Consider the following 26,215-nt stretch of genomic DNA (forward strand, 5'->3'; position numbering starts at 1 on the left):
AATGCTGTGTTACCTTCACCAGATGACTGCTGAATGTGTGGATGATGCACAGAATGCTGGACACTGATGCAAACAACTGTTTCAGGGTTGGAAACTGCTGTAGACTGTTGCTTCAGGGCTGGAATCTGCTGTGGACAGAAACGCAGGTGTCTGGAGTGCTGATGGACTGAAACGCAGGTGTCTTGGGGTTGCTGGACAGAAGCTGCAGGGAACTGAGGCTGCTGGACAGAAAAACGCAGAGGTCTTCTGCTGTACGGCTGTGCAAAAACGCAGATATGAAGGCTGATTGCTGGCGTTAAACTATGCTGAACTGTGGGCATGAACTGATGCTGAATTCAGGGCTGAAAGAGGCTGAAGATAGGCACCTAGGGCTGGGCTGAAGCTATGGATCTCAAGGGGCTGGAGAAGAAAGCTAATGGGCACTAGGGCTGGATTAGTCTTGGGCTGAAAGCAAGAAAGAGGAGAGCTCTTAGCACAATGAAGACTGAATGACAAAAGAGGCTCTAGGCAAGCCTATTTATACTAACTGGAGGTTGGTCATTTAATAAAGTTAATATTTATAAATGCCCAATAATGCAAATAATGATAAATAAATACTAATAAATATGGGAAAAATACCAGATAAATCCCAGTAAATTCCCTAAGGCTTTGGGGATGTTCTAAATGATGCAGAGGCATATGTATGCATATTATGCAAGATGCAGAGTGCTTTCTAATGCAAACCCTAAGGCTTCTAGTGACTCTACATGCATGAACGATTCTCTCCAAGTGGGTTAAGGGACTTAATTGACTGACTGACCCACTAAAGCTGAGGAATGACCTACGTAGCTCGTGCCTGACTTATCCTGGACTGAGGATGTACAATGGGGTCACGGCGTACGACAAATATCATCCTATTGGGTTCTACAACTGTACAACTGCTGCACTTCTGATGATGAGCCATCTTGTCACCATGCACTGAGTGTAGAGTGCATGTGACATTCCCTCCTGATTAGCTTGGCGGCAGGTTCATGGCTTCCAAGTAGTCCGCCAATATCTGGGGATACTCCTGGAAGAACTCCTCGTCGAGCCATACGGCTTCGTGGGTACCTCGATCTCGGAACTTCGTATAGAATTGACGAATCCGTCGACCGGAACCATGCTTCCATCGATGAAGAAGGATCTGTTCAGGCTCAATAACTTCTGCCTCATCTACCACGTCTGGCTGCTGTTCATCTGAAACATCAAACACTTCTGGACCAACATATGGTTTTAGCCAAGAAACATGGAAAACATCATGCATTGTCCAACTGGCAGGCAACTTTAATTTCATTGAGACATCACTTATCTTCTTAACTATTGGAAAAGGGCCAAAACTACGGAATGAAAGCTTGGGACAACGTTTGCCCACTTGTTTCAATCTCTGCTTCATGATACGCAAATAGACCCAATCCCCTTCCTTGAAGTGGACATCTCGTCTAGATTTATTTGCCTGTCTGCTATATGCTTCCTGAGCTTTGGTCGAGCGGTCTTTAACTGACTCAATGATCTCGGAAAATGCTTCCGTGGTTTTATTAGCCTCTAAACATGGAGACACCATTCTCGTCATAAGAGAAGAAAAACGGCGACCAAAGGCTGCTTCATATGGAGTCCGTCCGACACTGGATGAATGAGTGTCGTTCAAGATAGCTTGGACCAACGGAAGATAGTGCTCCCATTTGGACTGATGGTCATGACAGTATGACTTGAGGACATCAAAGGCCAACTGATTATAAATTTCTGTCTGGCCATCTGTCTGGGGATGGAATGCACTAGACAACTGCAACTTAGTTCCAAAGTTTTCAAATAATGCCCTCCAGAAATGCGAGGTAAACTTGGAATCTCTGTCTGATGTTATGGTGCTAGGCAAACCACAAATTGGATACCAATGCTTGAGAAACATACGGGCTACGTCCTCGGCTGTGGCCGTATGCTTGCATGGGATGAGCATGCAGAACTTACTAAAGCGATCCACAATGGTAAAACACTGAGTGTTACGGGATCCAGTGGATGCTGGTAGAGGCCCTACAAAGTCCATAGATATGTCGATAAAAGGTCCGTCGGGGATAGGCAAAGGTTGAAGTAAACCTGCCTTCTTTGTATGGGGAACCTTGACTTTTTGACAAATCTTACAGGCTTGTACATGTGCATAGACATCACGCCTCATCTTTGGCCAATAAAAGGACCGTTCCAATTTCTCGAGGGTACTGTTGATACCCCTATGTCCTCCAACTAAGGAGTCATGGGCATCGTGGAGAAGAGCGGAACGCTTTTCTCGAGTAACACAGAGACGGTTCTTGTAGAACAACCAACCGTTCTGTACTGAATAGTGGCCAGGCTCAGAAGTGAGGGCCAAACTATACTGAGTACCTAACTCAGGGGAGTCGACATATTGGTCTTTCATACTATCCAAGTCCTTCCCCGTGATTTCGAGAATGGTAGCTTCTTGGACTGCTTGGATGCTGGACTTTCGACTGAGAGCATCTGCTACTGGGTTATACTTACCAGGGATGTATTCAATCATACCTCCAAACTGTTGGAAGATTTGACTCCACCTGGCCTGTCGATCACTCCACTGGGCACTTGGCATAGTCTGAAGCCACTTAAGTGCTTGGTGGTCTGTTTTCACTGTGAAAGCCTGTCCATAAAGAAAAGGCTTCCAATGTTTGAGCGTTGTGATCACACCCAAAAGCTCTTTGTCATATACCGAATAATTCTTTTCGGCGACATCCAACTTTCTGCTGTAATATGCCACGGGTCTATTGTCCTGCTGGAGGACTGCACCTATGGCTACATTGCTGGCATCGGTGATGACCTCGAAAGGTTCGTCCCATGATGCTAACTTTAATACAGGTGCTTCTGAGGCAGCTTTCAGGAGTGCACGGAATGCATCAAGTGCCTTACCTGTAACTGAGACTTTCTGCTTGCGAGTCTTCACCCCCTTGAGCAAGTCGGTAAGAGGTGCTGCAAGGTTGGAAAACTGATGGACACGTGTGCTATAGGCCTGACAAAGACCTACGAATGAACGGATTTCTTGGGCGGTCTTAGGAATATCCCAATCTAAGATCTCTTGAACCTTTGAGGGGTCCAGTCTAATCCCATCGGAACCAATGATGTAGCCCAAATACTGAACTTCTTTAACACCAAAGATAGACTTTTTGGCGTTTATGTAGAGCTGATTATCTCGCAAAAGTTGCAAGACTTTCTCCACATCTTTCTCATGCTGCTCCGCAGTGGCTGAGAAGACTAGTATGTCATCAAGGAATATGAAAACACACTTTCCAATGTGGACTGCGAAAATCCTAGACATCATCTTATTGAACGTTGCTGGTGCATTTGTAAGCCCAAAAGGCATGACTACGAACTCGTAGTGACCACGCTCTGTCCTGAAAGCTGTTTTTGGAATGTCAGCTTCAAAAATGCGGACCTGATGGTAACCACTCTTGAGGTCGATCTTAGTGAAAAACTTAGCACCGTCTAAACGCTCCAAAATGTACTCTATCCTGGGCATAGGAAACTTATTCTTGATAGTGAGTTTGTTTAATGCCCTGTAGTCTACACAAAGGCGTGCAGACTTGTCCTTCTTTTGGACAAATAGGATAGGTGCAGCAAATGGGGAGGAAGAAGGCCGAATGAATCCGGCTCGGAGAAGCTCAGATAACTGCTTTTCCAACTCGCCCTCTAAAGTCTTGGAAAGACGATAGGGAAACCTGCTAGGAGGATCTGATCCAGGGACCAAATCAATGTGATGGTCCTCAAGGCGAGAGGGTGGGAGACTGGGCGGGAGATCGTCCCTAAGCATAATGTCCTGGTGTCTAGATAGGAGGTCTGCTAACTGAGGGACTGAAGATGTGAGGGATGCTACTAATGAGGGAGGGGCTGTTTGAGCACGAACATAAAGGAGTGCTCCTTCTGCTCCCTTGCGGATAGCTCGTCTGGCCTGGAGATGGGAAATCAATGGGATGCCAAGAATGCTTCTATCCCCACGAATCATGACAGGCTCAGGCAAACCTTTACAAATAGTAAAAGTGTCCTGCCCCCAATTGGGAATAGGCTCATACTGACGGAACCACTGAATTCCTAAGATCATGTCACACCCTAACAAAGGGGAGACGATGAAATCTCGTTGAAATGAGGCCTTCTGAACTTCAAAGGCAAATTGCTGTGCCTTCTGGGAAATGTGGGTGTGAAGACCAGGTGTAAACCCGTCCACATCCAGATGATATGGGACTAAAGTGCAGTTCAATTTATTAGCCAACTGGGGAGAGATGGCGTCTTCAGAACTACCCATATCGAAAAGGACTACAAACTGTCGGCCCTGGGCAGAGCCATAAGCTCGGATGAGGCTCTTCTGAGCAGCATCGCTCTCACCCTCCTGCTTAGCATCAAATACCACGGATGGTATAGGATGCATGGAAGGTAAAAGTTGAACTGCATTTGAGGTAGTAGGCGGGGCTGGAGGAGCTAGGGAGGCTGTGGCAACTGTGGCAGAAGGAGCTTTGGCAGCTTGTGCCGCTTGCCATTTGTGGCAATCCTTCTTACCATGCCCTATAATATGACAGAAAAAACATCTATTTTCTGACTGGTATTTCTTTTGCTCCTCTGGAGGAAGATAACCTCCAGTAATGCCTGCTTTAGCCTTTTCATCAGGGGTTTTCTTAGGTTCTTTATCCTTCTTACCCCCTGAACTGGAGCTATTACTGCTGTCCTTCTTAGCATCTTTAGAAGATGCGTTACCTTTCCCTGTCTGTGTAGCTGATTGCTGCTGCTGGGGTTTGGTACTGGACTGAGATGCCTGCTTGGGCTTGCCCCCATTGAGCTTCATTTCTTCATTCTGAGCAAGAGTCAAAGCCCGGTCATAAGTACTTGGTTCAAAGTTACGAACTGTGAACCGAATGTTGGAGTCCAATCCACGAATGAATTGCTCCATCTTGGCCTGCTCAGATAACCCTAACTGCTGTGCTAAAGTAATAACCTTACCGGAAAACTGAAGCACTGGGGAACCGTTCTGTCTGAGTCCATAGAACTCGTCTTTTAGACTGGTCATGTACTGGGGCGGGAGAAATCTGGTCTTCAGGTCATGGACAAAGATGTCCCAGTCAAAGGCTGTGACACCTGTGGCCTGGTCAGTATGAATACTAGACCAATGCTGCCACCAAGTGACTGCCTCACCAGTGAGATGGGGAGCCGCTAAGTGGACTTTGTCTTGAGGGTCTGTGATCCTAGCTAATGGAAAATGAGCATTAAAATGATGAATAAATTGATTAACTGAAGAATGATCACACTTACCATCATACTTGCTGAAATTCGGTTGACTGCGAATGATGGTGGTTGAAGCTGCTGCGGGATGGTGGCTGGTGACACCTATGACTGGGGAGACTGAGGAGAGCTGCTGATACCTCAAGTGTATGGCCTCCTTTTCCCGTTGGTGTTCGAGTAACATACGTTCTCGATCAAGCTCACGTTGGTGTTCCCGAGCGGCGAGTTCAGCCTGACGCCGGTCTTCGTCGATCCTGCGTTGGGCTTCCCCATTGTCCCGTCTTTCTTCTTTTTCTCTTCGCCTTCGGGCCTCGTCCTCTCTCCTTTGTTGTTCCATCTGAAAGAAGAGGGAGATGTAGTCGGGTGCTGCTGGAGGTGTAGAAGGACGTGCTGCTGCTGCCTCCAAGAGTTGGAGACGCTCCATGAGTAGCTGGTTCTGAGCTCTAAGAAGAGCTATGGTGTTTGCTGTAGGCGGAAGAGCAAGGTCTCCTTCGGGGGAGACGTCTTCCGGCTGATGAGTACTCTCTCCTGTAGACATGATGCTGAAGTCGGTGGTCGTGCCGGAACGCAATCTAACCATCTGGGAGGATGCCCCCACGCTAGGATACGGTGTGTGTGGACTATCTGAATCTGATACCAATGTGATATGCAGCGGAAGTCTTTGTATTGGTTGATCTTGTCACACAATATGCTCACACCGTCTTCTGTATCCTGAGTTTCGTGAGTTTAGCAATCCATTTCATTACTTCAAACTTTAAAGAGATGAGAGAGAGATAGATGAGAACTGTACACCAGATTGGGTCCCGAATTACCCACTGAAGGGCCCCCTATCCCGATAACGAGATAGTATTTGCTTTATTACTTTAGAGAGAATGACTTTGGACTGTAGATAAGCCAAACGCAAGATCTCGGAGGATCGGAGAGCGGCTGATCTGTACACTGCTGTAGAAACACCTCAATGACTTGATCTCGAGCCTATGCACTCCTCCCAAGGGCATGAGGAAGGGCTGCACACCTGAGGCTCAAAGAAGAAGAAGGTGGACTGTTCTACACACTGTTAGAATGCTGAAAACACATATGAATGCTGTGTTACCTTCACCAGATGACTGTTGAATGTGTGGATGATGCACAGAATGCTGGACACTGATGCAAACAACTGTTTCAGGGCTGGAAACTGCTGTAGACTGTTGCTTCAGGGCTGGAATCTGCTGTGGACAGAAACGCAGGTGTCTGGAGTGCTGATGGACTGAAACACAAGTGTCTTGGGGCTGCTGGACAGAAGCTGCAGGGAACTGAGGCTGCTGGACAGAAAAACGCAGAGGTCTTCTGCTGTACGGCTGTGCAAAAACGCAGATATGAAGGCTGATTGCTGGCGTTAAACTATGCTGAACTGTGGGCATGAACTGATGCTGAATTCAGGGCTGAAAGAGGCTGAAGACAGGCACCTAGGGCTGGGCTGAAGCTATGGATCTCAAGGGGCTGGAGAAGAAAGCTTATGGGCACTAGGGCTGGATTAGTCTTGGGCTGAAAGCAAGAAAGAGGAGAGCTCTTAGCACAATGAAGACTGAATGACAAAAGAGGCTCTAGGCAAGCCTATTTATACTAACTGGAGGTTGGTCATTTAATAAAGTTAATATTTATAAATGCCCAATAATGCAAATAATGATAAATAAATACTAATAAATATGGGAAAAATACCAGATAAATCCCAGTAAATTCCCTAAGGCTTTGGGGATGTTCTAAATGATGCACAGGCATATGTATGCATATTATGCAAGATGCAGAGTGCTTTCTGATGCAAACCCTAAGGCTTCTACTGACTCTACATGCATGAACGATTCTCTCCAAGTGGGTTAAGGGACTTAATTGACTGACTGACCCACTAAAGCTGAGGAATGACCTACGTAGCTCGTGCCTGACTTATCCTGGACTGAGGATGTACAATGGGGTCACGGCGTACGACAAATATCATCCTATTGGGTTCTACAACTGTACAACTGTTGCACTTCTGATGATGAGCCATCTTGTCACCATGCACTGAGTGCAGAGTGCATGTGACACCATCATTTGCAGGTTGCTGTCCAGCCTGCATATCACCTATTGGTGGTTCCTGTTCCATGCCATAAGGTTGAAAGATCATGCCCGGTATCTCCTCTAACTGTGGGATATCCATAGGGATATCTTCTGCCATCTCTGGCTGTCCATTTGGACCATTTTCAGCACCATTTAAGAGCTGGTTTTGTTGCTGTAATGACTGATTTACAGCCCTTGGTTGTTGTCCATGATGTCCATCATCATCAAAGATGACTCTGCCAGGCTCCTGTTGCCTTGCAGGCTCCTTATACATGCATGTTTCATCAAAAATGACATCATTGCTGCGTATAATCTTAATATTCATAGCATCCCAAAGTCTATACCCCATTTCACCTCTGTCACCATATCCTAGGAATATGCATTTGTGAGACTGAGGATCAAGTTTGGTGCGTATTTCCCTGCGTATGTGCACGTACGCAACGCAACCAAACACTCTCAAGTGCTTGTAGGACGGAGGCTTCCCTGTCCATACTTCCTCTGATACTTTCCCACCAAGCCTCATGTTAGGTGACCTGTTTATAAGATGAACGGCTGTCATAACAGCTTCAGCCCAAAAACCATGAGGTAATGCAGCATGTGACAACATAGAACGGACCTTCTCCTGAATGGTCCTGTTCATCCTCTCTGCTGTCCCGTTTTGTGGAGGATCATAAGGAGCAGAGAGCTCCCTCTTGATGCCTTTAGCATCACAAAAGTCCTGAAACTGTTTGGACATATACTCTCCACCATTATCGGAACGCAAAGCCTTCAGTGTTTTGCCAGTTTGATTCTCAACATGAGCAACAAACTTCTCAAACACTGAGAATGTATCACTCTTCAAACGAAGAGGATAAACCCACACCTTGCGTGTGGCATCATCAATAAAAGACACAAAATATTTTGCCCCTCCCAAAGAAAGCTGAGGCATCTCACATACATATGTATGCACAAGCTCTAACTGAGCATCTTTCTGTCCAAGAGCTTTCTTGTGGGGGCATTGGAGTTGCCTGCCATATATACAATGCTCACAAAACTGAAAACTTGAGAACTTTAGAGAAGGCAAGTAACCAAAATGAGACAATTGACACTCATGTGTTCCAACCGGCTATGCCACATAGAGATTTCCGGCAGCTCGGTTGCATTTACATTAGCATGGTGACAAACACCAGCATGCATTAAGTAAAGAGTGTCCAGGCAACAACCAGTGAGCCCTTACTAATTTCTACTTTCCACTACCAAATGTGGTAACATAACCAGCATCATCAAGCTGTCCAGTAGAAAACAGGTTCTTCTTGATCTCAGGCACATGCCTGACATCATGGAGCATAAGCTGTGAGCCATCTGAAAACACAAGCCTCACATCACCTCTGCCGAGAATCTGGCATGCATGGTTATCACCCAAATAAACTACTCCTTCATTGCCAGCAGTATACTTGACAAACAAGTCTCTGCAACCTGTGACATGAAAGGAGGCACCTGAATCAATGATCCATGAGTGCATACCATGACCATTTCCTGCAAGGAGTGAATGGGCATCAAGTGAAGACGTGAATAGGACTTCATCCTCACTGTCACCTGCATGTGACACATTGACTTCTTCAATCTTGACTCCACTTTTGCTTTTTGGCTTTGCATCTTTGGCTTCATTTTTGTCTTTGTCTTTGCCTTTGCCCTTTTCCTTTTGATCATTCTTCCATTTGTAGCATTGCTTTTTGAAATGTCCCTTCTTGCCACAATAATGGCATTCCAAGTCCTTTTTGGAGCGGGACTTGCTCCTTCCCCGTTCTTGGCTTTTACCCCTTTGCTGGGATCTCCCACGTGCATTCATTGCATTGGACTTTCCAACAGAGTTGTTCTTCTTGTTCATCTCCTCTTGAAGGAGAGCACCCTCCACATCTGCATATGACAGCATAGCATTTGAATTGCTAGTGGCTGTCCTGAATGTGTCCCAACTCTCTGGCAAGGTGCATAAGAGAAAGGTGGCTTTGAACTCATCGTCCATTGCCAACTTTTGATTGATGACCTGGGTGACAACACCATTAAACTCATTTAGATGTGCTGTCATAGACGCCCCTTCCTTCATTTGAAGACCTATGAGTTTCTTCGACCAATACACTTTGCTTGACGCACTTTGCTGGGCATACAAGTCCTGCAATCTTTGCCACATTCCCCAAGCTGTCTTCTCTTCACGAATGCTGAAAAGTAAAGTGTCTGACACAGACAACATGATGGTGGATCTTGCCAGCTCATCCATATCTTCCCATTCTTCAGCAGTAAGAGAAGCGGGCATTACACCCCTTTCTTTGATGGGCTTGTGCTGCTTATTCTGGAGCAACACATTATAGCACTGGGTTTGCCAAATGTCATAATTATGTGAGCCTTCAAGCTTTTTGATGTGAAGCAATGAAGAGCTCTCACCTGTGGTTGCCATAGCAATATGCAACCTTTGACACAGTCAATGCCTGACTCCCTGCAAGATGTGCAAACACTGCACCAAAAGCACACAAAGTGCTCACAGTTGTTCTCCCAAAGTTTATCTCCCACTGCGGAAGCACGAATGCAACTCTCCTCCCACTGAATGTGATATAATCACCAAAATCTGGTTGCTGTAGATTTATGACAGCTCCTTAGATGTGCTCTGTTCCCCTTCCAAAATACTCTACAACAGTACCAAGTGCTCACCAATGATGTACCAAATTTGTACCGGCAAATACAACAGTTGAAAATGAGCCTTTTCCTCACTCAAATCAATGTACAGCCATGCCAAAACTTGTACGAAGTTGTACCAAATCTGTACCAGCAAGTACAGTAGCAATAAATGCTCTCCTGGCTGTCCAAATGAGTGAAAATCAGACCTTGACAGTCCCCACCACTGCATACAACAGTCCCGGACAGAAATTGGGCAAAAGCCCCTTGACTGCAAGTGGATTACTTGAGGGTTCAAGACATAACAACAGTTGAAAATGAGCCTTTTCCTCACTCAAATCAATGTACAGCCATGCCAAAACTTGTACGAAGTTGTACCAAATCTGTACCAGCAAGTACAGTAGCAATAAATGCTCTCCTGGCTGTCCAAATGAGTGAAAATCAGACCTTGACAGTCCCCACCACTGCATACAACAGTCCCGGACAGAAATTGGGCAAAAGCCCCTTGACTGCAAGTGGATTACTTGAGGGTTCAAGACATAAAAGTCTTCCCTACTGCTTTGCCAAGCTCAACAAGCACAAAATCTTGAAAAAGCCCCTTGATTCAAGATCAATTTCTGATCATGAATGGTACATTAATGCACATGAAGGCATCCAGAGTCTTCACAATGCTTCCCCCTGGCCACATATACATCCAATACATAAAAGCCCCTTGATTTACTGGCACATTGAGTGCTTGACAGGCATCAACACATTGCCCAAAGCATGAAATGCCAGTGCGTGCCTGCATGCAAAACAACCCAATTGGCACAAAAGCCCTTTGATTTGCACTCCAATTTCTTGCAATTTTGCCTCGAATGTGAGATTGCTCACATCATACGGCATGTATGAATGCCCAATGGCACAATTACATCAAAAGCCCCAAATGTTGACACCCAATTTCCTGTCAATTGACCTGGAATGTGACCAATGTCACCCAATGTTGCCAATTGTGCTCAAATCTGAGCCATTAGGACCTGTACCTGCTCAATTGATAATGGACATGCAAATCCCAAAATTGAAGCAAATTCCTCAGAAAATTTTTGATTTTTGTTGCAGAAAAAGGGGGGGGGCGTCGTATTTGCTGCTGCTGTGCAGGTATGGATGGTATATACGTGCAAGTGGGCGGTACCTCGCGACTTTACCCTTACAATTGATGCACACAGATTCGCTGCAGCCGCCTACACAAACCACCGTGGATCGCAGCCAAAGCGTCGCTGTGTCCTGAAGCGAACCTGCTGATGCTGGCCTGACTGCTGTGTTTTCCACAACCAGACGTAGCTCAAGCCGCCTTCTTTATAGCCGTCTGCAGTGTCTTCCCCAACCAAGATCGCAGCTCAAGCCGCATTTGCGCACAGGAGAAGACGACGTCGAGTTTGCTGCTGCTGCCCGTTATGGCGTTTGCGCTGCTGCTCGTTATGGCATTTGCTCTTCAATGCTGCGCGCTGCCCTGCACTGGAGGTTATGGTGTGTGAAGCGAAAGCTACTACCTGTAAGCAAAGTGATCACAGAGAGATTCGAAGGCTAAAGGTGTAGCAACATGGAAACGCAACAGCCAGCAGGGTGAAGATGTGGGATAAAACCCTGTCTGCACAATGGCCAAACTGATTTCCTTCGTGCTCTGATACCAGTTGAAGGAGCTAGTGAAGCTCAGCTGAAACAATTAGGGTTTCATGTGGGAGACACACACAGAGAAGAAGGGGGGGGGAGAGAGAGAGAGAGAGAGAGAGAGAGAGAGAGAGAGATGTGGGGATAAGTCAACTCACAAAAGTATGAGTGTGTGACTCCCCTATCACACATGTATATTTGCTCTAGTACACATAGTGCACTTAGTACATTAAAAGTACTAAGTGTACTATGTACTATAAAACTTATGGGCTTGTACACACTACAAGGGTGGGCATAATGCCTTTACCCCAACAGCTTCTTGGAGTTCACTCAGCATCTGGTACTAAGAGGGGGTGTTAGACATCATCCCCTTCTTGCTGGCTTCTTGTTTAGTGTCCTATTTTAGCCTCTAGGGCTGACCATGTTAGCTAGAGGGGCTGGTCATCCGTCACATATGTTTTCCCATATTATTTCCCATTTTATGGTGCCTTGGATATTTGTCCTAGTCGTGGACATTTACCTAGTCGTGTGGATGCTAGTCGGCTGCCTTCATATGGGCATATATAAAGCTGGCTTTCCTCCCTCATTCTTCACTGCTTGTTAGCATTGTTTGCTGCAGTCCCTCACATACGAGGTTTTCTCCCCTTTTGCTCGGGACATGTATTTCTTTGGATGATGATATTGAGGGCAGGTTCTCACCTGTGTTTCCTCTCCATCTCTCTCTCTCACTCTCTCCTGTGTTTCCACTTTCCCTTCTTTCGCTACACATTCTATCAGAAACAAGGGACATATAGTTGCAAATTGTCCTGACAAGCTAAAACAAGAAGCTAGATAGATCGGAAGGTCATCAGATTAACATTCTGCCAGGATGTTTGTCAAGAGGAGATTGCATTGGAGAAGTCTTGTACCATGAGGGCCATGTTGTGGCCTATGAAAGTCTTAGATGAGGATTTCTAAGATTGTATTGGAATAGATTTTAGAATGGAAATTTGTGACTTTTCTTGCCATCAAGAAAGATTTTTTTAATGAAGTAAACCCGTTTATGTGAAACAAAGGATTTGAGGCCAAACGTTAACAAAGAAAGCCATGCTCCACCATACATCGGGCAAAGAAGCGTATTGACTACAACTCAAGCTTTGGAAAGCTACTTTTATGTAACATGCAGCGGAATTATGTGTAGATGTAGAATCTTGTCACACAAAGTCTCACACCGCCTTCTTTATCCTGAGTTTCGCGAGTCTTTAGCAATCCACTTTATCACTTCACACTCTAAGAGATGAGAGAGAAATGAAATGTTATATTAATGTCTTCAAAAGGCCAAAGTGACCTATGAGACCAAAGTTACAACCATGTGACATCTGATACACTGTCTGGAAAAGAAAAGAAAGAACTGAAGGTAAGTATCTAGCCCTACAATACATCAGTAGGGAGTATCCGGAAGCAGCAACTAGGGAGAGTGGGAAGCTAATGCTACTAGTCAAAATGGGGTACATGAGTACATGGATACATGAATACATGAATATGGGGGAGTACAAAAGTGATAGTGAGTACAACAGTATATGCCTGGAGTGGTAATCATCTTAGGAGCTCTAGCATGGGTCTCTGCCTGATGGCTTGGATATCTGCCATAGTAAGATGCTTGGTCGGACGAGCCCGATGCCTCGCAATGATGCTCTGAATCCTCGGGTGTAGGCACTGTCTCCGATGTGAGGATCCATGTCTCCGGGAGATAAAAACCCAAGCATCTTTGATCACAATAGTCCATCTCTCTAAGAGAGAGAGAGAGAGATCTGAACACCTTATTGGGTCCCAAATTACCCACCGAAGGGTCCCCTCCTATTGCTAGGAGTATTTTCTTTTATTACTTTGAAGAGAATGGTTGTATGACTGATTGGGGACTGTGGGTAAGCCAAACATGAGACCTTCGGAAGACCAATAGTTGGGTTGAACTGTACACGGATGTAGAAGCACCAATGATGTCCAATCTCGAGGCCAATGCAATCTTCCAAGGGGCTATAGGAAGGTTGCAAACTGTGGCTCAGAGATGGGCTGTTTTGGGACTGTTCTAGGCTTGCAAGTGCATGGGAAGTCGAAGAGCCATATGTATAGTGTGGTGGCACTTTGTCATAGATATCTCCTCCGGCCGGGTTTTTTGGGGGGGAGCAACGGCAAGGAGATGGGAGCCCAACCACCGACATTGCTCAGTGCCCTAGGGTGGTGTGCGTGCTACCGCTGTGTGACTTTGACATGGTATCAGAGCTCGGCCTGTGTGGTCCTGGGTGGTCCTAACCTCTGTTTGATCGAGGTGCTCGAATTGAAGGAGGGTGTTTGAGGTGGCAATTATCATAGCTACTCTCGGGTTATCGCATGACTAGAAGTTGTGGTGGATTATCCCATATGCAAGAGCATGGTAAGTCAAAGAGCCATATATAGGGTGTGGTGGCACTTTGTCATAGATATCTCCTTCGACTGGGTTTTTGGGGGGGAGCAACGGCAAGGAGATGGGAGCCCAGCCACCGACGTTGCTCAGTGTCCTAGGGTGGTGTGTGCGCTGCTGCTGCGTGACTTTGACAAAACTTTGATGCATCTTCGTGCCATTTCCTCATTGGTCTTAGTGATTTTCACCACCGCCATCTGATCTTGTAGAATCTTTATCTGCGATATGAATTGCTTTGCTGCTTCTTCTTCAGAATGCCTTTCTGTTGCAAGCTGATTCTCAAGGTTTTGAATACTTGTCAGATTCCTCGTCTCTTACTAGTTTTTTAGAACTTGCCATGCTTCAGAAGCTATGGTAGTTAGTTGAATCAGGGTCATTACCGAATTAATGATGTTGGTGATGATGACACATAGCGTATTTGCATTTCTTCACCTCCATGCCAAAGCTAGACTAGGATTTGATAGTATGGTCTGCAATGGATCTGTTGGATCCAAAGGAGGACCTGGCTTTGCATCAACCCTTGTTGCAAATTCCTACCACTCATATGAATCAAGAATAGATCTAATCTTGAACTTCCAGAGAGTGTAATTTGCTCAATCCAACTTTCCATCACCAAAAGGTGGAGGGTGGGTACGAGTGGTTGCGTTAATTGTAAGTTGGGCTATCTCTCCAAATTTGCCTTCAATTAGCAAACTGCCAAAACATGCTTTGCCTAGAGATCACAACAATTCGATCCACACGAATGCTGCCAGGAATGCTATAAAAAGTAGGAGTAGTGGTCGTATCCAAAATCTCTCTACATGTGACAACTCCAGAGGAGTAGCCCAACACATCTAATACTAGAATGTCGGGTCTATGCTCCTCATGGTCTATGATGTGCTCATCAACATGTGAATTGTCCTCCCCATGTGTAACTAGGGATGTATGACTAGCCGAATGATCATGACTAGTCAAATGCCCATCAAGATCATTAGATACATCACTATGGTCATCTAATTGATTACAAATTCATGGTTGTCCACCCACCCATGTGCTCAAGGTAAGGAGCTTTGATGGCGATCTAGATTGACTCTGGATGGAGAATGTCTTGCTTATAAGAGTGCTTGAACACAGTGAACTCGATGATGAACTAAGGCTGCCAAACTAGTCTGTATATAGTATCTAAAGTTGGCATGAACGTGGGTCTTGGCCATATCGGCCAACCCATGATTGGGTCCAAAATGACCAACTGACCATATTATCTGACTCGGACTATACTAGATTGCTACAGGGCAGCTCCCACGGCCATCTGAGACTGTCTGGACCCTCAAACGACCCCCCACAACTCGAAAACAATGTGCCCTCAGTTTGCTGTCCAGCACCCACTAATGCGGTCACATAGCCCGCAGAAGCATGCATCTTACTTGGTAGAGTGCCAAGTCTACATAAGCGGTCTCCTATCCATCTGGCCACCAACCAATGTCTAAATTAGGAACTGTTGGGTGCCCGGGTGCTCACCACAACGGCTACTCCTCATAAAGGGGGCCTTACAAAATAGAGCACATCTGTCACCCGTAGTAGCTGTTAGCAGTCATCTCCTGTCTGTACATTATGTCAGGGCCTCTGTTGTGGGTGTGCCCGCCCGTATTTAGTGTCTTCCCATTTTTCCTCTCTCTCCGTATTTTTCCCTATTTTTCTAGAGTTGTGTATGGGCTGTCGGCTGCCCTTGATGCTGGCCAAGTGTGTCTTCTTTGCCCGACTTGTGTCCTGCAATCTTGGCCGATTGCATGCACCTGGCCGACCAGGTATTTGTTGGTCAAGGTGGCAGTCATGAGCAGCCAGGCTGTTATCGACCTGTTTATGGGCTGGCCGACCAACAGCTAGGGGCCATATAAAAAGGCCCCTTGCCCCCAGACTCCATCATATATATTTCCGGGATTTTATTGGTGTATATAGCAGAGTTACACAACTTCTCTCTCTTTTCATCTGTGTATTGCTCTCTACAGCAGTTGTCTTCATTTTCGTCGTGCATTCTGACATGGTATCAGAGCCCCAGGTGGCTTGAAGCTTGGAGACAGTGGGACGTCGAGGGTTTGCTGATTGAGGTGCAGAGGGGGGAAGCATTCCTCTCGTGTTCTTTACGTCCCTGCACTTGGTTTTCATCTGTTGTCAGTGCATGAGGTGTGCAAGACTGGCTTCCGGGTGGAGTTTGAGGAGCATTCTGTTGCTCTACGGGACCGTAAGACTGGCCAAGTTGTTTGGGAAGGCGGAGTGGAGAATGGTATATACAAACTCTCAGCACTCCCCTCTTTGACAGGTTATCAGATTGGTGATTTGTGGCACTTTCGGTTTGGCCACTTGAATGTGGATGCGTTGCGGCGAGCTTTCCGGGACCAGATGGTGGTTGGCTTGCCAGATGTTGGCAACAGGCAGGGACGTTGTAGTTCTTGCATTCGTGGTGGTAAGCAGCACAAGGAATCTTTTCCGAAGCAAGCTTCTAGGCGGGCTTCGAAACCTTTGGAGTTGGTACACACTGACTTGTGTGGACCTATGCAGACGCCATCCTTGGGAGGTTCTTTGTACTTCATGTTGCTTGTTGATGGTTGTAGTAGATTCTCTTGGGTTTATTTTCTTTCATAGAAGGACCAAGCTTTTGCTCGGTTCAAGGAGTGGCATGTGATGGTGGAGAAAGAGTCTGGCTTGCAGATAAAGACTCTTAGGGTTGACAAAGGAGGAGAGTTTTCTTCCAATGCATTCGTGCGGTTTCGTGCGGACCATGGCATCAAGTGGGAGCTGGCCAATATAGGTTCGCCGTCAGAGAATGGAGTAGTTGAGCGTAAGAACAAGACTGTGGTGGAGATGGCGAGGACGATGCTAGAGCATCATGATCTTCCTCGTCCACTTTGGGGAGAGGCTGTCTCTACGGCTGTCCATATCCTCTACCATTCTCCGACGACGTCAGTACCGAACATGACTCCCTTTGAGGCGTATTTTGGTAGGAAACCAGATGTCTCCCATTTTCGTGTGTTTGGTGGTGATGCATATGCTCACATTCCAAAGAAGTAGAGGGGGAAGCTTGACTCAAAGTCCCAAAAGCTTGTCTTTGTGGGATATAACTCTCTTTCCAAGGGACACAAGTTGTAAAGGCACGAGGTCGTCGTCAGCAAGGATGTGGTTTTTGATGAGCATGTTCTAGTTTCCACTGTCGATGAGCACCACTTCTTGGACCCAGATGATTCTGATGATGATTCCCAGTCGATTGTTCGAGCTAGACAACCTCAGTCAGTTGAGGAGGTTGAGCCCGCAGCTGGAGATGAGCCCCCGCTACAGCAGGAGGCTCCACGTTCTGTTCGAGTACCAAGGTGGTTGGTAGACACTCTTCGGGAGTCGGGTGTTATGGAGCTTCCCTCTGAATGGACCACAGAGGACGGACAAAAGATCGCATAGAGTTCGTGACAAAAGTCATTCATTAGAGCTTTTATAGGTAAACTATGCTTTGATGTCTCGTATCATGCAGGACACAGAGCCCACTTCCGTCAAGGAAGCCCTTGCACAGGATACTTGGAGGAAAGCCATGCAGGTGGAATTGGATGCCATAGAGAAGAATAACACTTGGGAGTTGGTTCTGAGGCCGTTAGAACGGTCCGTCATTGGTATCAAGTGGGTCTTTAAGACCAAGTATACGTCAGATGGGTCGGTGGACAAACACAAAGCCAGACTTGTGGCTAAGGGTTATGCTTAGCGGCCAGGCATCGACGATGAGGATACCTTTGCACCGACAACGAGGATGACCACAATTCAGACCGTTCTTGCCCTTGCTTCTTCTCAGCGGTTGCCCGTATTTCAGATGGGCGTTAAATCTACGTTCCTTAATGGTGACCTGCAGGAGGAGGTGTCTGTTGAGCCGCCTCCAGGCTTTGAGGCTCCAGGATCAAAGGGGATGGTTTACAGGTTGCGGAAGGCCTTGTATGGTCTTAAGCAGGCTCCCAAGGCTTGGAATTAGACGATTGATTCCTTCTTTCTACGGATTGGATTTCAGAGATCGGTTGCAGATCCTAACCTATACCTCTTTCGGGAACGCGGCATGGTCACATGATCAACCTTTATGTGGATGATCTCATTCTCACTGGCGATCATATGGAGCACATTGCAGTGATGAAGGCTGCCTTGTCAAAGGAGTTTGAGATGACCGATTTAGGCTTACTCCACTTCTTCTTGGGATTGGAGACCTGGCAGACCCAGAGGGGGTTCTGTCTCTCAGTAGTGGTATGTCCATGAGTTGCTTGAGGCCTTTGGGATGGAGAACTGCAAGCACCGATGGACCCGAACACGAAGCTTATAGTGAATGATCCTTGTGAGCCAGTTGATGCCTCTGTACCGGAAGCTGGTTGGTTCATTGATCTGGTTGCTGAACACTAGATTGGACTTGAGCTTTCCTGTGGGGCTATTGAGCTCGTTTATGCAGACGCCATTGAAGTCTCATTGGGACTTAAGATTGCAGTATCTGCAGGGTACGAAGGATCTTGGACTGCTCTACACCACTGGAGGTGAAACGACGGAACGAGTTCGACTCCAAGGTTGGAGTGACTCAGATTGGGGAGGAGATCCAGACACGAGGAGATCTACATCAGGCTACAGTTTTACCCTCAGCTCAGGAGCTGTTTCATGGAGTAGCAAGAGGCAGCCAACTATTGCCTTGTCGCCTACAGAGGCAGAGTACCGGGCTGCTTGTGGTGCTGCTTGCGAGGTTGTGTGGCTGTGGAGGTTGCTTGGCGAGATTGGGTTTCCACAGAAGGAGCCCACAGTCATCCAGTGCGATAACCAGAGCTGGATCGCTATTGCTCGGAACCCGGTCTTCCATGCCCCGACCAAGCACATGGAGATACAATATCACTTTGTTCGTGAAAAGATCTTGGCTGGTGACATCTTGCTTCTTTATTGTTCGACGGAGGACAATGTTGCAAACCTCTTCACAAAGTCTCTACCTCAGGCTATGCTCAAGCGGCACTCCAGCTGGTTTCACAGCTAGGAGCTGAGAGGGGGTGTTAGCAGTCATCTCTTGTCTGTACACTATGTCAGGGCCTTTGTTGTGGGTGTGCCGGCCCGTATTTAGTGTCTTCCCAATTTTTCCTCACTCTCTGTATTTTTCCCTATTTTTTTGGAGCTGTGTATGGGCTGTTGGCTGCCCCAGATGCTGGCCAACTGTGTCTTCTCTGCCCGACTTGTGTCATGCAGTCTTGGCCGACTGCATGCACCTGGCCAACCAGCAGCCAGGGGCCATATAAAATGGCCCCTTGCCCCCACACTCCATCATATATATTTCCGGGATTTTATTGGTGTATATAGCAGAGTTACATAGCTTCTCTCTCTCTTTTCATCTTTGTATTGCTCTCTACAGCAGTTGTCTTCATTTCCGCTCTGCATTCTGATAGTGGCAACACGAGGGTGGAGCATTGAGAAAATGCTTTTCCATTCCATTGTTTGCAATTCTTGCATTGTTTAATAAGTAATTAAACCGCTTTAGCCATGCTACGTGACACACACCCTTATAGTTTGATGCTTCTCCATGTGGTGTTTATTGAGAATTTGTTAGAAGTGCTGGGTTGGAACTAACACTAAAGGATAGTTAGACAGAGAGTTTCATAGTTGCACCATTGATGGCACATGATTTTGGTATTTAGTCCGTACCATGAGTACAACATAGAAGTTGATTGGGCACATTACATTATCATCATGGAGAGGAGGTCATTTCTGTTGAGTCTTGGCACATGTTGCTTGGGGATCCTTAGGGCAGACAAACTAGAGTGGCAAGTGTCCCTCGGAGCAAGGTACTATGAAATAAGATCATTATTACGAGTAACTCATTTGTTCATACCTTTTTTAAGTTGACATCAGAGGCAGCATGGCCCATATGATAGATCCAAATCATCTTAGGCTGTGGTTCATGATTTTATCTTTTGTCACTAAGTGACCTGTTCCTTGTCTAGGTAGTAGGGCGTTTTTTGAAACGTTTTTTGAAGTTTCTTTAAAAAAAGCTTGGCAAATTATGGGGCAGCCTAGTGGTTGTGTTTTGGTTATGAAATTTTGGGTAGTGAGGAGAAGCACCTTTTGATGGTTCATTCGGCAGGCATGATGCTGAAATGCTTCTTGGAGGGTGCAGGGAAGTGTACTTCGTGCCACTCTGGTCTTGGAGGGGCCTTGGAGAGTGAATCCATTAGTGTATGGTGGATGTGATCAGATGAGTTGTGACCTTGATGATAGATACGTCATCTGGATTGGCTACTCCTTAGATGCCTTCTACAAGGAAGGATGCTTTGTTTTTACCATCGTTTGAAACCACATCATCCCCGTTTGGTTTTGCTAATAGTGTCTTTAGGAGTATAATTTCTAAAATGACCTCAATTCTATGTTTTTTAGAACTTTACAGAGGCCTCTCTCTCTTTTTTTTTTTTTCTTGGGGGGGGGGGAGAGGAGGGGTGGAAGAAAGAAGAACGGGGGGTGGGGTGGGGGAGGAGGAGGAGGGGTGGAAGAAAGAAGAATGGGGGAAATAAATGTGCCTCCACATACAACATGATTTGTAATTTATGGTGTAAATTTTTTTTTTTTGGGGGGGGGGTGTGGGGGGGAGGAGGAGGGGTGGAAGAAAGAAGAATGGGAGAAATAAATGTGCCTCCACATACAACATGATTTGTAATTTATGGTGCATATATATACAATCCAAGTCCATAGACAAAGTTGAATGTAGCCATGAGCCACTTTAGAGAAATATTTCTATGCCCAAAGGTGAGGTGGCAGTACTTGAGGAGGAAGATTTAAACTAGACCTAAGCATTTAGATTGTTTGCAGCATTGACATGAGCAATGTAGATGTTCCTGGGCCTTTAGAAGGCCTCAAAAAAGCACATATGCCCAAGCTAATCTTGGAGGAGTAGTTGTTGAAGACGCAACAGGATGCCAATGCAACACATCGTGCAGAGACTCATCCCCATTTAGAGGCATTGTAGCGGAAAAATTAGGCATGGTTGTAAACCTTTCAGAAGGTGTTTTTGTCTACTGGGACTGCATTACATTTCGTTGGATGTATGAAGAACAAACTTACTGTTTTGCATGCTTTTGTCTAAGTTATACGTGTCCTTTATTTTTAGTTGTTTTTGTTATCATTATACATTGATGTGTATATGTTTAGAGTGGACAAGATCTGCTTAATAAGACATTTTTAAGCAGTAACATATTTCCCTTTTAACTTTATAATAAGTTAAGTTTTTTTAGGAACTGGCATCGAAGGTACCTCCATTTCATTAGAGGAATGGCTGCATGAGAAAAATATTTTTCTGTCACTACGGCGTATCAACTTCTTTGGAAAGTACCTCATTCAAAAAGCATTCACAATCTGGAGAAAACATGTTGGACGGAGAAACTTCAAGCGTGTGCGTGAGACATTGATATTAAAACTGTTCAAGGGGAAGCCTGCTTTTCTTAATGCATTGCTTCAAATCCATGGATATATATATGATCTGATGGACCTTAAGATGTTGTTGTTTGCGTCGAATCGCCTTTATACCATGGATGAGTTCTTGGAAGCTCAAAGCCAACAGCGCCATCATGCTGCGAGTCCAGCTGTTGAGGCATGCTCAGAAAAAGTACAACAAGTTTTGGGAAAGATTTGCCAAGATGTGAAGAAGCAAGCTCAAATCTTTCGAGTACAGTCTTGGTTACTTCCTTTTTCCACATTGTGATTGTCAATTATATGCCAATGTTCTGTGTATTGTTTTTTTAGAATTTTGTAGAAGAGTCTTTTTGGCGTGCCTTTGTAAAAGGCAGGTCTAAGCAATAATTTGTTTGTCTCTATGGGCCACTTCGAAAAGTTAGCTACAAAGCATGAGGGGCTGGCCATCAGTTGGGCAAAAAATTGCGTGCAAGGTGGTGGGGGGCTTTGGACGGTTGACCAACTCTCTGCATAGGAGGGATTCTATTGTTTTGCTCCAATGGCCCACTCCAACCATCATTTTCTTGCTGAGCACACGACCCTCATCATTTTGCTCTGTCACCAGTTTCTTCCGGACCTAGGAGGTGGAGGATACCGACATAGTGGATCTTGTGGACCCTCCACGAGCTGCTCTGGACCTACCTCGCCTGAGAGGAGTTACCTCGGACCGAGCGTCTGCACTCTAGCGTGCCTGACGCCCTCGACCCCCCCCCCTCCCGTCGGCCACGATCACCTCATCAGCTCCAGATCCAGGACATGCTCAGCCGCCATCGAGCTACCTTTCCATGTGGCATAGCTGAGGGAGACTTTTCGGCCATACTCGTCAGCCCCATGCTTGACATTTTGGAGAGGGGTATACCATCTACTCGGAGCTGATGTTGCTCCCATGTTTTTATGTTCTTAGTATTCCATGACGAGTTTCCATGGACAGTTTTGTATCACCCCAGTGAGATAGCTATATTTATGTTTTCTTTCTGTTTTATTTTCCATTCCATGATGAGATATGCCATGGACATCATTGTATCACTTTGGTCTCATAGGCCCATTGGGTCTTTAGTAGACGCTTAATATATCTTTCTTTCTTTCTTTCTCTCTCTTTTTTCCCTTATTTCATCCATGACGAGATTTCATGAACACTATGTACACCATTTTGGTCTCATAGACCCTTCGGGTCTTTTGAAGACGTTAATACGACTTTCTCTCTCTCTCTCTCTCTCTCTCTCTCTCTCTCTCGCTGCCTGCTGGCCGCGTTCTGCTCACTTTCAGTCTGCAGCCAATGCCACCCTGCTCCCGCCACATCTCCTCTGCCCGCCTGTCCATTTTCATCCTTTGCTCCTGCCGCCTCTGCCCTCCTGTCCCGCCTTCGCCTTTGCTCCCACCGCCTCTGACTTTGCCTGCCCTTCCTGCCATCCACGCCTGCGCTTCTGCCTCTCCTCTGCCTCTGCCCAGCCATCCTGCACTTCCACCTCTCCTCTGTTATATTGTGTGTCCCAACCGCGACTTACCTTTCATTCACCGTTTCATGCCCTGCTTTACCTCCCCACCAGTTCTCCCAATTTCTACTTTCACTCGTATCCATTTTCACCACAATCTAGACCACATTTATGAGGATCGCCTTTGCTACCATATTTCAGCCCTTGACCTGTCCATCCCAATATCCACAATCACATTCTAACTTTCATCCGCCATTATGACTCCACCCATGCCAAACTTTCCCTACACCACATGCTCATAAGCCAGTTTACTGATGGGATCTCAGCCTCAAAATGGGTGGTATAATGAGGAATGCAAAGCCACAAGGCTCAGCCTCCTACGCGAGAGAGAACATGGATTGATCTCAGCATGTGAGCTGCAAAAATCTTCCATCAAATCACTTGTAGTAGGAAGAAGCGTGTGTTTCTTGCTAGATGAGAACAAAAGTTATACCAGCTCTTCTTGAGTGAGGATAACTCAGACGTTTGGCACATTCTTGAGGAAAAAAGGATCCCCACACCGGGCAGACCCTAGCGTTTTGGGAGGCCTATGCACGATAGCTTTATGAAGTGCCGGATCAGCTCATACCCACATGACACACCCCACAACCCACATCATCTTTCCTCTTCAATGTCACCAATGTCACTTGAGCACTAAAAAAGTTGCACGAAGAACACTTTGCTCACGGGCAACATATGCTTGCCCCCATCCTTGCATCTCTCTTCAATGGAGCTCTTTGTAAAGGCTTTCCACTATCCTGGATGACAAATGCCACTGCGCCACATCCACAAAGCAAGAGACCCCACAACTACAGGACTATATTGTTCACACAATGGCCAAGATCTATGGAGCGGTGATGTAACTATTTGGCCCTCCTAGCTTTGTTTTACATGATGAATGTGACATGTGAGAGCTTATGACCGTCGTAAACACAACCTTAGTCTAGATAAACTGCACTTAATGATGTTTAAGAGATAGACAAATAGGTGTCAATGCAATGCAGCTATATTATATGAATGAATGCGGTTACAATGAGATCCAAATGGATCTGTACTGCTGAATATGCTGCCTATATGCTGAATATGCGGGATGAACTGCTGTCCACTCTTTCCCTTGTCTCCTTGGAAGGAAACGCTGAAGGGAGGCTTTGGAACAGATGCTGAATGCTGACCTGATGATGAAACGCAGATGTGCTTGCAGATCTGAGGGCTGATGATGATGCGTTTGCTGAAGATGATGCTGATGCTGATGCGTTTGCTGAATGCTGATGCGTTGGCTGGTTCTGCTGCTCCCAATGCTTCCTGGAGGAGATGCGTTGGAGAACACACTGCTGAATGCTTCTCTGATGAGCTTGCTATCCTGAATGGGGAGTGGACTGAATATATATGCAAACATGCTGCTGGTCGGCCAGCATAGGGCTGTCGGCCAGATGCCATGTCCACAAAATGCTGTCGGCGGCTGCCCCATAAATGCCAGTAAAATACCTATAAAATTGCATAAATGCCTGAATAATGCCTGATGACTCCTGATGATGCTAATGATGCCATAGAATGATGCCATGTCACCGTACACCTGACTGGTGTGCACGTGACAATGAAACCCATGCCCGAAGCCAGACAGGTGGAAGAAGACATGGAGAGAGGGACCATAAGGTTTGCTCAAGAAAAAGAACCAGTCTTGGTCAAAAAGTAGGAAAAAGCAAAAAGTCAAACTGGGTTGACCGCGAGCTAGGAGCACCATTGGCAAGAGGAGACTGAGCCGAATGAAAAAGCAAAAAGCTGCTTTTCCAAAAAGCAGCTCTAGGGCCAAAAAGCAAGGCCCTGAAGCTAGAAAAGCAAAACAAGAACTTTTGACTAAAGTTGAGTAATATTTTACTATTAAAAAGACCAAAAACAAAGTAAATGGCAAAAGCAAAGCAAAAGCATCACTTTTTGGCCAAAAGCAAGGCTTCCTCAAGTATAAAAAGGCTTGAACCTCTCTTGTAGCACCATGAACAAGATCATTGAAGGGGTGACAACCATCATCAAGATTTGGAGCTCATCATTGTCATCTTCTTTCATCATCATCTTCAACAAGATTTTGGAAGCGTGGGATTGATCTTTGGACTTGGATTCATCATCATCATCATCACCACCATCTGATCGTCGTTTACGCTGGCCGAATTGCTGCCACTTTACGCCATCAAGAGCATCATTGAACCATCATTGCTTGAGTGCTGCCTTCAGCCCCAGCATCTCCACCGGCTTCACCCCCAGCGTCATAAGCAGTAGCGCTTGCTTCGCCTGCTTCTGCTCAGCAGCGCCGCTTACCACCACCAATAGCAGTCCGCAGCAGCACTGTCCGCCGCCAGCAACCAGTAGCGCCCTGTTCCGCCCGCTCTACTTTGTTGCCTACAGACAGCGTCACCACCAACATCAGTACTAGCAACACCTGTTGCCATAAGCCCGCCAAGAGTTGCCTGTTCTAGCACTGCCGCCAGGCTGTGACACCTACGCTGCTAGCATCTTCCTCTTAGACACCCGTGTGCCGGCTGATTTTTGAAAGTATCCTTGCCACCACTGTCCAGTTCTTGGATATTAGTTGTTGGGGATTGTTTCCTACATCAAAGTTCGACATCTTCCATACATGTGGGCAACGATTACTTCATTTATTACACACATCCATTGTGTGTCGTGTTTAAAAGCTTGGAGATCTTTGGACTTGGATTGAAACTTGGACTTGGACTTGGATATTTTTATTTTGTACTAGTCCGGTGAGATCCCCGTGGTGTGCTCGGCATCAGAGATCTCGTGCCTTGACATCGACATCGACTTGGATATCCTACATCGGCATATCTATTTTGTTTTGTATTCATTGATTCTGGCTAGCGTGCCCATATATTGTTCCTGAATAAATTCCTGAAATGGGGCAGGGCTTTTCCCCGCTCAGTGTGGTGTACTGTGCAAGATCCCTATTCCCTTCTCTCTCTCTCTCTCTCTCTCCCCTCTCTATCTTTATCTCTTGGACACGTGGTTGAATCTGTCACGGCACACCCGGTTGGGCTTACAGGTGAGGCATATATCAGTTTTATGACTGAGACTATGGTACAGAGCATCAGGTCAGGGAGGCTTCACGAGGAATTTCTACACCTTGGATCATATCTTCACTCTATGGGCCGGGGGCAAGTCACGGAAGCAGCATGTATACTGTTGCTTTGTG

The 26,215-nt window shown here is 46.2% G+C and overlaps 1 protein-coding gene across 7 annotated transcripts in view; it reads left to right on the plus strand.

The window, feature by feature from the left end:
- Positions 1 to 26,215, plus strand: part of LOC147617228 (uncharacterized) — a 250,714-nt gene that overhangs the window by 31,905 nt on the left and 192,594 nt on the right. For 5 of the 7 annotated variants that reach the window (XM_086776843.1, XM_086776842.1, XM_086776845.1 and 2 more), the window contains exon 2: positions 21,328 to 21,758. The exons of the other annotated variants lie outside the window; for them this stretch is intronic. In XM_086776843.1, the coding sequence (XP_086632969.1) occupies positions 21,328 to 21,758 (431 nt within the window). The remainder of the gene's footprint in view (positions 1 to 21,327; positions 21,759 to 26,215) is intronic. 7 annotated transcript variants of the gene reach the window in all.

This window comes from Cibotium barometz, chromosome 37 (genome assembly GCF_041138505.1).
Source record: "Cibotium barometz isolate CiBa-2024 chromosome 37, ASM4113850v1, whole genome shotgun sequence".
NCBI lineage: Eukaryota > Viridiplantae > Streptophyta > Polypodiopsida > Cyatheales > Cibotiaceae > Cibotium > Cibotium barometz.